Genomic DNA, 16,655 nt, shown 5'->3' with positions numbered 1-16,655 from the left:
GTGGCTTAAAAACTTAACTTGCTTAACAAACATAACGAAGAGGACAAATCGCCAACCGTGAACTATGCGTCGTTGAAGAGTTCCGTTCTGATCATCATCAGCAGTTCCACTTCATCAAATGTCACTTTTTTGGATGTATATGCTTGATTCGTTGATAAAAAACCAAAAATCACTATGTGTATGCCTTTAAGATTTGAGAAGTTCCCTCGATTCCTCATGGATCCCATCATCAGAACTGGGTTTTGACAAAAACGGGATCAATCTGTATGCATATACATTCAATCAAAAAAAGAATTTTCAAAATCGGTCCAGTAATGACGGAGTTATGGAGTAACAAACATAAAAAAAAAACATACAACCGAATTGATAACCTCCTTCTTTGAGATTTGGAAGTCGGTTAAAAATGCTGTAGAATACAACTTAGCGCCACTTGCACCAAACCACTAACCCGGAGTTAATCGGTTAAACCTGGTGTTGCCATGGTTACCAGTACAATTTGACATTGGGTTAACGGTTTAACCGCTTAACCCCGGGCTAGTGGGATGGTGCAAGTGGCCCTTAGTAGCTCAAGTCGTTAATTTTGAATTTTAATTAAATTTTGTACCTAATCAGATTTCATAGATCATCGGTAATCACAATTAGTCATTTATTTGCTAAAACCTGACACAAATACGTCATATTTTTAAAAGAGAACCACAGGATTAGTCACAAAGACCTCATGTGTCAATGGATCATGAGTCAAATAAATATCACATGTATCGCATGCATGCCTATATACTTATATTTACTAGAAATGTACGTCGTTAAGATACTCTTGAGTGGTATGGGGGTTCGGTACTAAATTTATTTTTTACCCGACTACGGCAACGCAAAAGGAGGGTTATGATTTTGACCGGTATGTATGTGGGTATGTATGTATGTATGTTCATTTGTTCCCTCAGAACTCCTAAAGTACGCATTATAATTTGACAAACGATATGTCATTCGAATCGTCTTAAGCGTCCGCTGGTTATAGGCTATATGACGTCACAAAAAAAGGAACACGGCGCCCTCTAGAGGTCATAAAGGCACGAATCAAAAAAATAAAAATAAGTAATGATGGCGTGTTGTATATCATTTGAAAGAGCTCAATTAGCACATTTCAAATATATACATATTGTTAGCTTTTGCACCCGGCTTTGCTTACATGAACCCGATAAAACATTAATTTATCGGGTAGGTAATTCGAACTACGAATCTATTAAGCGCTTTGAATTCTATCCGCGTATTACCCGATTAAGGCGATACAAGAAGGTTTTTACAAAAGAAATTTGTTTAGCCACTATATACATGGTGTTTTTTAATGATCTGCAATATTTTATAAAGTGAATAGGTATAGAAGCCCAGATCAGCCAAAATGTAGGAACAGCCCTACATTCCCTACAAGAGACGTACGAGGCTCGCTGTACGCGGCAAAGCGGCGCCCTCATACTAAAAGAGTCGGGCGCAGCCCGACGTACGAGGCTCGCTGTACGCGTTCCAAAACGGGCGCCTTCGGCGCCCTCATACGTAAAGAGTCGGGCGTTAGCCCGACGTACGCGTTCCAAAGCCGGGCGCCTTCGGCGCCCTCATACTAAAAGAGTTGGGCGCAGCCCGACGTACGCGTTCCAATTCCGGGCGCCTTTGGCACCCTTATACTGAGAGTCGGGCGTAGCCCGACGAACGCGTTCCAAAGCCGGGCGCCTTCGGCGCCCTCACACTAAAAGAGTCGGGCGTAGCCCGACGTACGCGTTCCAAAGCCGAGCGCCGAAGGCGCCCTCATACTAAAAGAGTCGGGCGCAGCCCGACTTACGAGGTTCGCTGTACGCGTTCCAAAGCCGGGCGCCCCGGGCGCCCACATACTAAAAGAGTCGGGCGTAGCCCGACGTACGCATTCCAAAGCCGGGCGCCGAAGGCGCCCTCATACTAAAAGAGTCGGGCGCAGCCCGACGTACGAGGCTCGCTGTACGAGTTCCAAAGCCGGGCGCCTTCGGCGCCCTCATACTAAAAGAGTCGGGCGCAGCCCGACGTACGAGGCTCGCTGTGCGCGTTCCAAAGCCGGGCGCCATCGGCGCCCTCATACTAAAAGAGTCGGGCGTAGCCCGACGTACGCGTTCCAAAGCCGGGCGCCGAAGGCGCCCTCATACTAAGAGTCGGGCTACGCCCGACGAACGAGGCTCACTGTACGCGTTCCGAAGCCGGGCGCCTTCGGGGCCCTCATACGAAAAGAGTCGGGCGTAGCCCGACGTACGCGTTCCAAAGCCGGGCGCCGAAGGCGCCCTCATACTAAAAGAGTCAGGCGCAGCCCGACGTACGAGGCTCGCTGTAAACGTTCCAAAGCCGGGCGCCTTCGGCGCCCTCACACTAAAATAGTCGGGCGTAGCCCGACGTACGCGTTCCAAAGCCGGGCGCCCTCATACTAAAAGAGTCGGGCGCAGCCCGACGTACGAAGCTCGCTGTACGCGTTCCAAAGCCGGGCGCCTTCGGCGCCCTCATACTAAAAGAGTCGGGCGTAGCCCGACGTACGCGTTCCAAAGCCGGGCGCCGAAGGCGCCCTCATACTAAAAATGTCGGGCGCAGCTCGACATAGTAGGCTCGCTGTACTCGTTTCAAAGCAGGGCGCCTTCGGCGCCCTCATACTAAAAGAGTCGGGCGTAGCCCGACGTACGCGTTCCAAAGACGGCAGCCTTCGGCGCCCTCATACCAAAGGAGTCGGGCGTAGCCCGATATATGCGGCTCTCTGCATGCATTTCTGTACTGCGGACGCCCTCGCAAAAGTAATATCAAGTGACTTCAAATAGTTTGTAACGAAATCATGACCCCAAAATTAATTAAATAAAAAATAAGTTCAAAAACTAAAACCCGACTACTGCAAATCGCGCTCTAAAAAGTATGAAACAAGATAGAATTCTTATCTAAAAATTATCGAACAGGGAATATTATAAATGTTACCATTTTTTCAATAAAAAAATACAACGTAATATAATTTACTATTTTTTTATATATGTATTTACAGAGATTCAGAGGATAGCCGTGGTCGTATGCCACTTTACCTTAAAGTTTATAATCGTGGCATACGACCACGGCGATCCTCTGAATCTCTGTAAATATATAAAAAAATTGTAAATTATATTACGTTGTATTTTTTTATTGAAAAAATGGTAACATTTATAATATTCCCTGTTCGATAATTTTTAGATAAGAATTCTATCTTGTTTCATACTTTTTAGAGCGCGATTTGCAGTAGTCGGGTTTTAGTTTTTGAACTTATTTTTTATACATAATTATACAGGTGACAAAAAAATAACTACATGCTGTTGCCAGGGAGATTTTGGGATTATACTGAGCAACTTTTACTATGGGATCAACTCCGAAATCGCGAAAAAAAATTTGGCTGCTTTTTACATTTTGGCTGGTCCATTTTCTATGAGAGAGTAAAATTTTTTTCGCGATTTCGCCCATCCCATAGTAAAAGTTGCTCAATATAAACCCAAAATATCCCTCGGGAATGCAGTTATTTTTTAGCCACCGCGTGTTTAAGTAATTAAAACACATGGTAATATGTACATTATAATACTTAAGGAAACGTAAATCCCATAAATTACTCGGGAGCGTGTGATATTAAACCTACGTATTATTTAGGTACGTTACGAATCGTGCCTACCTAGTTAGTCGTACGGGTATGTTTGATGTTTATACTCGTGACTCACATAAGCACCCGTGCCTACTTTATGAGCTAAAGAAGGCAGTTCATGTTTAAGCGTGACTTAATAAATATACTTAATAACAAGAGAGTATTACATTTTCCTCCCGAAGGAAGCGCTGGTGGCCTAGCGGTGAGAGCGTGCGACTTGCAATCTGGAGGTCGCGGGTTCAAACCCCGGCTCGTACCAATGAGTTTTTCGGAACTTATGTACGAAATATCATTTGATATTTACCAGTCGCTTTTCGGTGAAGGAAAACATCGTGAGGAAACCGGACTAATCCCAATAAGGCCTAGTTTACCCTCTGGGTTGGAAGGTCAGATGGCAGTCGCTTTCGTAAAAACTAGTGCCTACGTCAAATCATGGGATTAGTTGTCAAGCGGACCCCAGGCTCTCATGAGCCGTGGCGAAATGCCGGGATAACGCGAGGAAGAAGAAGAAGAAGATTACATTTTCCTCCCAACCTATTAGTACCGTTAAGTTCAATCCGGAGGTCGCGGGTTCAAACCCCGGCTCGTACCAATGAGTTTTTAGGAACTTATAATAGGAAACAATTTTTTGATATTTACCAGTCGCTTTTCGATGATGGGGACCGAGAGGAAACCGCACTAATCCCAATAACACCTAGTTTACCCTCTGGGTTGGAAAGTCAGATGGCAGTCGCTTTCGTAAAAACTAGTGCCTACGCCAATACTTACTCCGGATTAGTTGCCAAGCGGACCCCAGGCTCCCGTGAGCCGTGGCAAAATGCCGGGACAACGAATGATGAAGTATGTTAAAGTAGATGAATGTAAAATATATGACTACCTTTTATTTGGTAATATCGCCTTGGGTTGATTATAATATGTAAATATCATGTCATAATGTTTACGAACAGCCGCAAGTTTCACGTTACGGAGGGTGACAGATTAGGGCTCGATTCGGGAAATGAATTAGAGACTCACTAGATATGACATAATAAAGATATGTGACGTTCCGCTGCAAAAGGTACCTTATGGCGGCTGATGCCGCGATTCGGTAAATGAATTAGAGATTAACTAGATATGAAGTAGTGAAGATATGTGACGTTCCACGGATTAAGGCACCTTATGGCAGCTGGCGCTTACGTCGCATAGCGCAGCAATACTATTAGAGGGGCGTTAATAATTGCGTAAGCGCCAACCGCCATGAGGTACCTTTACCCGTGGGACGTCACATATCTTTACTATATCGTAAGTTAATCTCTAATTCATTTTCAGAATCGCGCCGTAGTATAGGATATGTGCGTCGCTGAAAATGCCAAATGGCCATATGCGCGATTTTAAAAGGCTGTCGACACCAAATGTTCTTGAAATTGATGCACGACACGCAACACTCACAGTATCCGTATTCGTACACTGGTCCGAAGATATATCTGCTTTTTTTTAGTCGTATGGCACAAGTACATAAAGTTATATAGGAAGTTTTGTATTTGTTATCAGTATTGCGATACAGCGGGGAAATGCCGCCAGCATCCTTGGTACAATGCCTCAGGGGCCTATTTTAGATTTAAGCTAGTTATTAATTTCGTTTAGTTGTACCACTGTATATATATTGTATATAGGCAATAATTTAACAATTAAAATTAGTATATATATATATATATATATCCGCTGGTTTCAACATTTGAAAGTAGACGATAATTTGTATTATAGGTACCCGTCCTCCCTATTGATATTTCTAGGGTGTAATTAAAAATGCTGTGTACAAAACGCGAGAGTTTAAAGTGTTATATTCGCAATTAGTTTTGGGTATATACCTAATACAAGGCTGCGTAGTTAAATCACGTAAACTGTAAGCCAGAGCCATTGATTATACAGGGTGATTCAGGAGACGTGAGCAGGACTAACACTGCGCATTTGGTAAATTATAAACAACTGTTTCGTATCAGTATTAGTGAGGTTAACGTTAATTTTCTAGTCGTGTTGAAAAAAAAAGTTATTAATTTATTTACGACATACATGGTCACCCTACAATTAGAATACTAAACTACCGATATTCTGTGTCAAATTTAATGTCATCACGGTCTGGTTACTTTTGAAAACTCGTATCTCACTCAAGTTTGACAGTTTATTTTCTTCGTAATCATAATGCTGTCATTACGGTTAAAAAGGTTTTATGTATATTAATTAGGTCTTGTAGGGTGACCATGATTGTAGAGAATTAAATTTGCCCTCGCCAAAAAGTTAAAAAATAGGAAAAAGGGTGGTTGTTTCACCTAAATACGACGGTGATCGATCAATTATCAGTTACTGAGAGTGCAGGATTAGTCCTGCTCACGTCTCATGAATCCCCCTGTACAAGTGTACAGGTATAGATAGGGTGGCGTAAAGACAACCCGTCACGTGCCCATTATTTGTTCATCTGCATACTCGCATTACTACGAGTGGAACTCCAAATTCATATTTAACGGATTTCGTAATTAAATATGAACCCATATACGATATATACGTCAATGGTTAAATAGCTGTTACAAATGTACACCTACACATCACGCATGACTAAATATGATTAATTCTCAAAAAATATACGCGATTACGCGTGGTTCCTACGCTGACCTATAATGTTGTTTTTCTTATACATTATGTTTACAGACGACGCCTACACGTAAATAGTCCTAGTAATGTTATAAATATGAAATTTAATATAATTGGATGTTCAGACCAGATGTTTATTTGGTGAAGAAATCAGCAGTTTCGTAGATTTCGGTGAATCATTTATTTATGTCCAAATTTTCTATGGATATCTTTGTCCCACAGCACAACTGTTTAATCTTAATGTACGGCTTACATTTTTATAATATTTATTTATTTTAAAGACTATACTACAACTGTATAAAATACATAAGGAAAACAGCTATACATTGTTCTCTGAATCATTGGAATCCACAAATAAAAGACGTCTGCAGCAGACGGAAATGAAATTCCTGCGCCACCAGCAACAAACAAACAAGACGTTGCTTTTTATTGCGCATCGATTCGAAGGAAAACGATTATAAGATTGTTTAAATTTAGATAGGTATTATAAATTACTATGAGTATTTGTAAAAATAAATAAATATTAGGACATTTGATTACACAAAGTGACTAAGCCCCACAGTAAGCTCAAGAAGGCTTGTGTTGTGGGTACTCGACAAAGATGAGAATTCTATAGCCGTAGCTTTCGTGCAAGGAAATTCCTCTGAAACCGCACAGGATAGAAATGAAAAAAAAAGTTTTATTCACCACACCAGCTTCGAAAGGCTTACTTTGCACTTCAAAAACTGATAGCAAAGTTGCATTTTATTCACATGTGAGGCAAAGTAATCAAATGCAAATTTTGAGTTTTGGATGACAAAATATTTTATTACATTCATTTGGATTTGATTTGGTTTGATTTTGTTTGATATTTTAAATTTAATAAATGCTTCGGGTTGGTGCGGTGAAAAATTTTGTGTTTCACTCGGGGGCAAATTTTGTTTCACCCTCGTGCTTTGAAACCCTCGCAACGCTCAAGATTCCATTTTTTGAAACACTCGCTACGCTCGTGGGTCAATATTAGCACGAGCGGTTAAACAACAACTTTGCCCCCTTGTAAAACAAATAACCTTCATTGCGAAATTATTTAAATAGAAGCTTTGATAGGAGGGGAACACACGATGATTAAAAGACAGCATATAATATATCACGATCCTAAGGGGTCATCCATTAATTACGTCACACGTTTAGGGGGAGGGAGGGGGTCAAGAAAATGTGACATATTGTGACATGGGGGAGGGGGGAGACACAAACTTTGTGACGTCACTTTAACTTCATCAGTAACCGAAAACTTATTTAAATTATTTAGTTCGCTGTACATTTAAATAACAAGTTTTTAAAACGAAAATAGTTTTTAATCGTTTAATTTTCTTTCGTAAGCAGTTTTGGGTTATAAAATTACTAATATTTATATCGTCAAAAAATATTTTGATAAAATATTAATAATACTTAGGTACTTAAGTACTTAATTCGATTTGGCGATTTCGTAGAAAAAATGTGACGTCACACTAGGGGGGGAGAGGTTTGCCAAATGTGATCAAGTGTGACAAGGGGGGGGAGGGGTAAAAAAACCTAGAAATTGGTGTACCGTAATTAATGGATGACCCCTAAGTGCTATTTAATTAAAATATTTATACAAAACATTACCTACAGTACCAGGCGTGGCTCACTCCGCGTTTTCGTCGCTTTGCTACAGGTAGCTAATAAAAGTACATCCGTTCGACTCCAATTTTGGGGTTTGCCATAAGCCGCGCGTGGCGCTATCGCCACCTAGCGGCCATATATGTGCTGATCGTGACAGACGCGTTTTGTTAGAGAGTGAGTCTTCTGTACCTAGTACTATTATTTATTCTGTGACAGTACCAAGGATAATATAGTAACAAAAGCCCCCAACTCAGCAGAAGATACAGAATAACAAACGGTCTGTTTCTAATTTCGTTGGATCAAAGTGAAAAACTGCGACCCTTTGTCACTGAAAAGGCAATTTCCACAGCGAAGGTTAACTTTCTCTGAATGTAATAGGCACTTAAGTACTTTTAGGCACGTGTCACCACTCTTTTATACCACTCTTCGGCATATGTTCGGAGTATATGCCATAATGAGTAACTTTTACTCTGGGACCAAACACGAAAAAGCAAAAAAAAAACAATGGGTTGCACTCCGGGAGTGCCGGCAGAAGTGAAAACTCAATGACTAGTCCAAAACGTCTGCAGCACTATGTAGGTATAATTGACCCATCCTCCTTTCTATTAAAAAACTTTAGTTCCGAAATTGCTGGCCAGTGAGCTTAAATTTGTAGCGTTAATTGTTTAAAATTCGAATAGAAATTGTAAAATTACCTTGCAGACCTCGCATCTAAATATATTTGGTCATGATATTTTGATTTTTATTCACCAGTACTAGAGTTCACTTTTATTAGCGATTTCATCAAGATGTAGCTTTATTGAATTATATTTGAGTGATAAAAAGTTAGAATGTAACTGTGAGATCCTCGTATTTCAGCCCGTACAAGATTAGAACATTGAGCTTTATTGCTTAATATAAAAGTCCAGTTTTAAATAATTGACCTGATTATGATACGTTATTATGACTAAAGTTCTTTGGTGAATAACATTGTCCGTGACACATGACGTCAGCGTTATGTTACGCGTTACGCTGTATCGAGTTTATCAGTTTTTCCCCACCTCAAAAAGCACTCAGCGCCGCTAAAGAAGTTTTCACTTCAAAAATGCAGTTTCATGCGTTTTGGCTGATCATATTATTATGTCGATTTTTCCAGGGAAGTGGGAGAACCAAAATTTTTCGTGATTTCGGGGTTAGTGCCGTAGTAAAAGTTACTCATTATGACTCAAAATTTGGCGAAGAGATGTAAAACACCCCTTAAAGGATGACTCACGTTAAACCGAGCCGTGTGCGGGCCGGAGTTTCCGGCGCATCGTTTTCTATGGAAAGCATCACGTGAACATGTCATGCCATAGAAAAGTAAGCGCCTGAAGCTCCGGCCCGGACACGGCCCGGTCTAACGTGAGTCATCCTTAACGTTACGTTTATGTAGGTATACAATAACTATTTGGCATAGGTACTTAAGCCATAAAAGGGCATGATATTAAAATATACAAATTGCGGTTCCTTGACAAATTGCGGTAAGCATCAGGACTCATGACGTGACATCCATCTCTTTTGTAAAGTAGGTAATAAATAGAAAGATGTGGGTAGGCTGGTTAGGGGTCGTTCAGAAATCATGTGATCATATTTGGCCTATTTTTGATCCCCCCTCACCCTTGGTGATATCCGGTGATTTTAACGCACCCCCCTCCCCCTCCCATCCTGCCCCAAGATCACGTGATTATTAAGTATGATATTTTTTATTGGGTAAAATAGAGCGGATTATTTGATCTAATTAAATTTATGAGTAATATTGTTGATTTCCCACTTTGAAAAAAATTTTACACGTGATGTCATGTCTGACACTCGTACTGGGTACTCGTACATATGCCACGTATGATTAAAGTAAGTATGTAGGTACATATACAATAAATGTACCTAAGTCATACCGGGGCACAGAATAAATAATAGTACTAGGTACAAAAGACTCACTCTCCAACAAAACGCGTCTGTCACGATCAGCACAGATATGGCCGCTAGGTGGCGACAGTGCCACGCGCGTTATGGGTTTCCCCAAAATTGGTGTGGAACGGATATATGTACTTTTAAGATACCTGTAGCAAAGCAGCGAAATCGCGGAGTGAGCCACGCCTGGTAAAAGGTATATTTTATTAGAAATTTGAGATTAATGATGACATTACCAAACTTTGCTTTTCAAATGCTATGCAGACTTAGCTTGTTCTGACTCAATATTTTTTTTATTGGGTTTGGATCTGATCAAGAAGCTGACAATTATATGGCTCCTTTACACGATGGGCCAGCGCCGGCCACTCCAAGGGACGCATTTATGCGTTAGAGGGAGCAAGTGATATTGCTATCTCATTCTACCGCATTGCTGCGTCCCTTGGAGTGGTCGGCGCTGGCCCATCGTGTAGAGGAGCCAATAGATTTTTGTACAAAAGGATTTTTTGTACTACAAGCAATCATCGTGAGCACAAATTGATGAAATGATGAATCACACGGCTCGATTTGGGAAATGAATTAGAGATTAACTAGATGCGATACAGTAAAGATATGTGACGTTCCACGGCAAAAGGTACCTTATGGCGGCTGGCGCCGCGATTCGGGAAATTAATTAGAGTTTCACTAGATATAAAATAGTAATGATGTGTGACGTTCCACGGAAAAAGTTACTTATGGCGGCTGCGCCGCAATAATATTGGAGCGGCGTTAATAATAGCGTAAGCGCCAACCGCCATAAGGGACATTTACCCGTGGGACGTTACATACATATCTTTACTATACCGTATCTAGTTAATCTCTAATTCATTTCCCTAATCGCGCCGAAAATCGGCCTGATGCCATTTTTTTTAATATCTACAATAAACAATGCTACAAGCTACGGCGTAGCATCCGTAGTATAGGTAATGGCTCCTCTACACGATGGGCCAACGCCGGCCACTCCAAGGGACGCATATATTGCTATCTCATTCTACCGCATGGCTGCGTCCCTTGGAGTGGCCGACGTTGGCCCATCGTGTAGAGGAGCCATAAGCAAATGTTTGTCATTGTCCAGGTGTGGGGCGTATTCAACGACGCGCGCCGATTCTGGCGCGTGAGCAACAAGTGGAGCCGCGGGCGCGGCGCCGCGGCGGAGGCCGGCGCGCCCCCGGCCGCGCTGGAGCGCCCGCTGGCGCGCGCCGCCTCCGACACCACGCCCGACCCCGCCGCCATCTGTAAGTACACGTTTCAAATACAATGATGACCGTGAACAGGCCTTTCCGAGACCCAAGTTTGGTCAGGCGTGGCTCACTCCGCGATTTCGTCGCTTTGCTACGGTCGAAAGTGTCATTCCATATCAGAGCGATAGAGACAGTTGTGTTTCGTTCGCTACAGAGGCACGTTGGCTACGCACCCAGGACCGTTTAAAGTTGTTGAGGGGCTTAAACAACAATTTTATGGGGTTATATTTTAGAATGAGTTTTTGTCATTCCAGGTCATCGCTGGGCCGAAGCGGAGCCCGAGGCCGAGGAGGCCGGCTTCACCCGCAGCGACTCCACCTCGTCCTCCGGGCAGTCGGAGAGCGCGGAGGAATTCCGCGCGCGCGCCAGCACCGACTCGCGCCTCCCGCCCCGCCCCGCGCGCCTCCGCCACCCGCCGCTCGTCGGCAACCCGCCGCCGGTCAGGCGCATGAGCGTCGCTATGAGGGGAAACAATTCTAGTACTTATTGAAGTTTGTAGTTACATATAGCTCTGACAGAAATTAGGTACTCTGAAAGTGACTACCTGACAAATACAAATATAAATAACAATAAGTTACAAACGGAGCCGGAGGCCGAGGAGGCCGGCTTCACCCGCAGCGACTCCACCTTAGTCAGGCGCATGAGCGTCGCTATGAGGGGAAACAATTCTAGTACTTATTGAAGTTAGTAATTACACAGCTCTGACAGAAAAGTGGGTAGGTACTCTGAAAGTGAGTAAGGGCCCCCCCACATCTAGCGTCTTTCGAGCGTCGGCGTCTGGTCAGCGCTACGGAAAATGACGTCGCTGCGCAGTTGCGTCGACGTTGCGTCGAGCAGCGGCCATAGAGTTGTAGACACTGACGCTCGAAAGACGCTAGATGTGGGGGGGGCCCTAACCCCAAGGCTACGGAACCTACGCTCTGAGTGTGCACGCTCAACGCTGACGCTGAATGCCATGGTGTTCTGCCAAAAAAAATCCAGAAGATTTATTTTATCTTACCTGGCTTATTATTGTTTAGTAACTAATAAATCATTCTATTATTGGCTAAATATTTAATAACATAATAACTACCTACATAACGGCAACTATTCGGTATTCGACCTGTTTGGCCACTTTGCCATTCGGTATTCGGCCGGAGTTTGTCATGTCATTTCGCCCATCCTATAGTAGTCTGTATGAGATCCTGAAAACGGTAAAAAATAAAGATACAACTCCTAAAAATACGTGTGATACCTCATTAGATTCGTCATGATGTCTAGAAAAATGTATTCGTGTGTGTGTTTGTAATAAAAAATAACTACATTTTCCTCCCTTTTTTTGTTTATAACTTTTGATATTTTTTGTGTGCTAATGCTAATACACGCTTCGAATACATTTTTCTAGATATCATGACGAATCTAATGAGGTATCACACATATTTTTAGGAGTAGTATCTTTATTTTTCACCGTGTTCAGGATCTCGAACAGACTATCATAGTAAAATCCCTCGATACCTCCAAACAATTAATGAAATGTACCTACATCACATTACCATTACCTATTTTACCATGATATATAAATAGAGAAGCATGGCGGGAAACAACAAAAAAGGCCGTACAACGACCTCAATGACCACGACTGCTCTGACAAGAGTATCCGACTAAGAAGAAGATTTTACCATCGCATTTCTACCTAAGTGTAATTTGGCAAAAAAACCGCTAAACATACCTAAGGATTATGTTTTTATGTTGTATTCATATTTTGAAATGAAATATTGTTTGTAATATGTGTTGTGGTAGTTTATAGGTAGTTGTACCTACATATATAAATTATAATGATTAAATTATAAGAAAATTGGAATACGAGGGCGCACCGGCGAAGGAAGTGAAATTTAAAGTTATTCCTTTATTTTAAGCGCTGTATTTCGTTGACAGAAAATTGTATAAGTATTGCTATATTATTTAGAAGTAGATTTTGTACAAAATTACGCTATAAGTACTTACCTATAAGTGCAGATATACCAAAAGACATTTTTACAGTTCCTATTTTAACTATTATAATTAAATATTGAATATTATACTTACCTCTATTATTCAATAACAAATAAAACGGCTCTTTAGAAATGCCAAGAATAATTTAGTTACTAACCCCCTCAGGGCTCGGAACCGGTATTTTTTAAAAACCCCGAAAGAGCCCAATATTTTGAATTATTTTAGGCTCTGTACGTAGGACTGCATCATGTATTTAGTTAATAACTTTGTATTATTAGATTGTTCAATTAAAAATGGAATAATAAACCAAAGAACGAAAAAGAACTTAATAATACCGGTATTTTTGTATGGAGCAAATACCGGTTTCCGACCCCTGAACCCCCTTATTCATAAATAAACGCGCTACAATCGCGCGCTCAATTAGCTAATAATCGTTTGTCTTTATCTGTCATTTTTAACCGACTTCCAAATCCCAAAGGAGGAGGTTATCAATTCGGTTGTATGTTTTTTTTTATTTTTATTTTTTTTATTTTTTTTATTTTTTGTTTGTTACTCCATATCTCCGTCATTACTGGACCGATTTTGAAAATTATTTTTTTGATTGTATGTACATACAGATTGGTCCCGTTTTTGTCAAAATCCAGTTCTGATGATGGGATCCATGAGGAATCGACGGAACTCCTCAAATCTTAAAGGCATACATATGGTGATTTTTGTGTTTTTATCAACAAATCAAGCATATACATTCAAAAACGTGACATTTGATGAAGTGGAACTGCTGATGATGATCAGAACGGAACTCTTCAACGACGCATAGTTCACCTTTGGCGATTTGTCCTCTTCGTTATGTTTGTTAAGCAAGTTAAGTTTTTAAGCCACAATTTTTTCAAGCTTGAGTTCTGATGATGGGATCCATGAGAAATCGAGGGAACTCCTCAAATTTTAAAGGCATGCGTATAGAGATTTTTGTATTTTCATCAGAAAATCAAGCATTTTCATTAATAACTGTCGCATTTGATGAAGTGGAACTGCTGATGATGATCAGAGCGGAACTCTTCAACGACGCATAGTTCACGTTTGGCGATTTATCCTCTTCGTTATGTTTGTTAAGCAAGTTTAGTTTTTAAGCCACATTTCTGTCAAGCTCGAGTTCTGATGATGGGATCCATAAGGAATCGAGGGAACTCCTCAAATCTTAAAGGCATACGTATAGAATTTTTTGTATTTTCATCATAAAATCAAGCATTTACATTAAAAACTGTCGCATTTGATGAAGTGGAACTGCTGATGATGATCAGAACAGAACTCTTCAACTAGTAGAAGAGCCGGCCGCAAATTTTCTAACCGACTTGATACCACGATGAAATACACAATGGGAAACCATAAAAGTGATGCTAAGTCCAAATTCGATAGTCTGCCACGGCGGAACTTGCCGAAAGTACGAAAAAGAAGGCCACTTCCGGTGCGAAAAAAGGGGGCTGATTTAACCCATCTGATACCGAAATAATAGTTATGGCAGCAGTTAGAAATTTACATGTAGACACATAAAAGCGAAGTCTGCCAGTATTTTTTTTGCCGGAAGTGCTTGGCAGACGCTCTCAAAGGTGGCCAGCGGGACCCCTAATTTAACCCATCTGATACCACCATGAAACCAATTCCAGTCGGTAGGTATGAACCCTCATGTCAGGAATATATAAGTCTGCCAAGGCTTTTCCTGCCGAAACACCTTGGCAGACGAGATTATGTAAGCAAGGTCGGCATCGGTTACCCTACACTAACCCATCTGATACCACCATGAAACCAATTCCAGTCGGTAGGTACGAACCCCCATTTTAGGAATATATAAGTCTGCCAAGGTTTTTCCTGCCGAAACACCTTGGCAGACGAGATTATAAACAAGATGACCATCGGTTACCGTACACTAACCCATCTGATACCGCCATGAAACCAATTCCAGTCGGTAGGTATGAACCCTCATTTCAGGAATATATAAGTCTGCCAAGGCTTTTCCTGCCGTAACACCATGGCAGACGAGATTATGTAAGCAAGGTCGGCATCGGTTACCCTACACTAACCCATCTGATACCACCATGAAACCAATTCCAGTTGGTAGATATGAACCCCCATTTTAGAAATATATAAGTCTGCCAAGGTTTTTCCTGCCGAAACACCTTGGCAGACGAGATTATAAGCAAGATGACCATCGGTTACCGTACAGTAACCCATCTGATACCACCATGAAACCAATTCTAGTCGGTAGGTATGAACCCTCATTTCAGGAATTTATAAGTCTGCCAAGGCCTTTCCTGCCGAAACACCTTGACAGACGAGATTATGTAAGCAGCATCCACATACGAGGGATCCGTATTTTGGGATTATACAGTTTACGGACATTATTAATAGCTGTAGGCTTATTTATTACTTTATGCTTATACATATTTGTATATTATTATGTTATTAATAAAATATATTTATAATTTATTAAACCTAAACTTAATACATTGGGAATTCATTACCTGCTTACGGCAGTAGTAGGGATAAGTGGGTCAGTTCTGACTCACTGAGCCAGGCCAACAGTCCCTCCCCCTTTTTTCCCTTGTTGAGGCCCTGCAACCTTGCCTTGAACCCAAACTAATGTCATTGTAGCTCGAATCTAACCTAATCTATTTTTATTGCTTTTAGAATATTTCAATTATCTACTTTTGCAAAGTTAAAGGTTGAAATCTCTATTTCGCAAAATGGAATTTTAATGTGACTTTAATGTATGTGCAGTCTACTTAGTAATTGGGTTTAAAGATATAAAAACACACATTTATTTCCTATCCTAAGTATCCTATCCTATGTTTATTCAAATAATATTCTGAACATATATAGTAATTAGACTGGTCATATTTTTCATAAAATCTATTTCGACTGGCAAAGCATATAACTTTTTGGCAACCGGGTTTTTTAACCTAATTAGATCCCGCTGAATCCGAATTTGCCGGTTGCTCGATCGAAATCTTGACCGGAAGTGAGATATTTGACATTAAAGGTCCCTTTTTTTCGTTTTTCGTAAATAACTCTTAAACGGTGGCACATAGCAAAAAATTTTCTATAACATAAGTATTCTGCATAAAATTGCCTACAAGAAAGATTCAGTACAATTTTTCGCTAGGATCAATATTAAAAGAGATTTTAACGCGGGAAATTTAATTATAATCACTTCTAAGGTCCAGTTTTTTAGGTTTTCGTAAATAACTCATAAACGGTGGCCAATATCAAAAAATGTTGTTAGACGATAATAATCTACACAAAATTTTGAACAAAAAAGATTCAGTACACTTTTTGCAGGGATCAATATTTAAAAAGATAATAAAGAGGGAAAGTTAATTATAATAAATTCTAAGGTTCCTTGTTTTTATTTTTTCGTAAATAATTTAAAAAGTATGACTCATAGAAAAAAAAATCTTATACATAAATAATAAACGTAAAATTTCCTACAAGAAACATGCAGTACACTTTTCGCTAGGATCAATATTCAAAAAGACAAAGCAGCGGGTAAGTTAATTATAATCAATTTTAAAGTCCCTTTTTAGTTT

General features: G+C 40.7%; 1 protein-coding gene across 1 annotated transcript in view; it reads left to right on the top strand.

The window, feature by feature from the left end:
• The window catches only part of LOC134666454 (ras-related and estrogen-regulated growth inhibitor), a 40,531-nt gene extending 28,938 nt beyond the window's left edge, over positions 1-11,593 (top strand). The window contains exons 6-7 of the mRNA XM_063523616.1: positions 10,938-11,097; positions 11,358-11,593. Coding sequence (XP_063379686.1) covers positions 10,938-11,097; positions 11,358-11,593 — 396 coding nt within the window. The remainder of the gene's footprint in view (positions 1-10,937; positions 11,098-11,357) is intronic.
• Positions 11,594-16,655: the final 5,062 nt, after the last annotated feature.

Source organism: Cydia fagiglandana, chromosome 8 (genome assembly GCF_963556715.1).
Source record: "Cydia fagiglandana chromosome 8, ilCydFagi1.1, whole genome shotgun sequence".
NCBI classification, from domain to species: Eukaryota; Metazoa; Arthropoda; class Insecta; order Lepidoptera; family Tortricidae; genus Cydia; species Cydia fagiglandana.
This window is presented reverse-complemented; position numbering and strand designations above follow the sequence as displayed.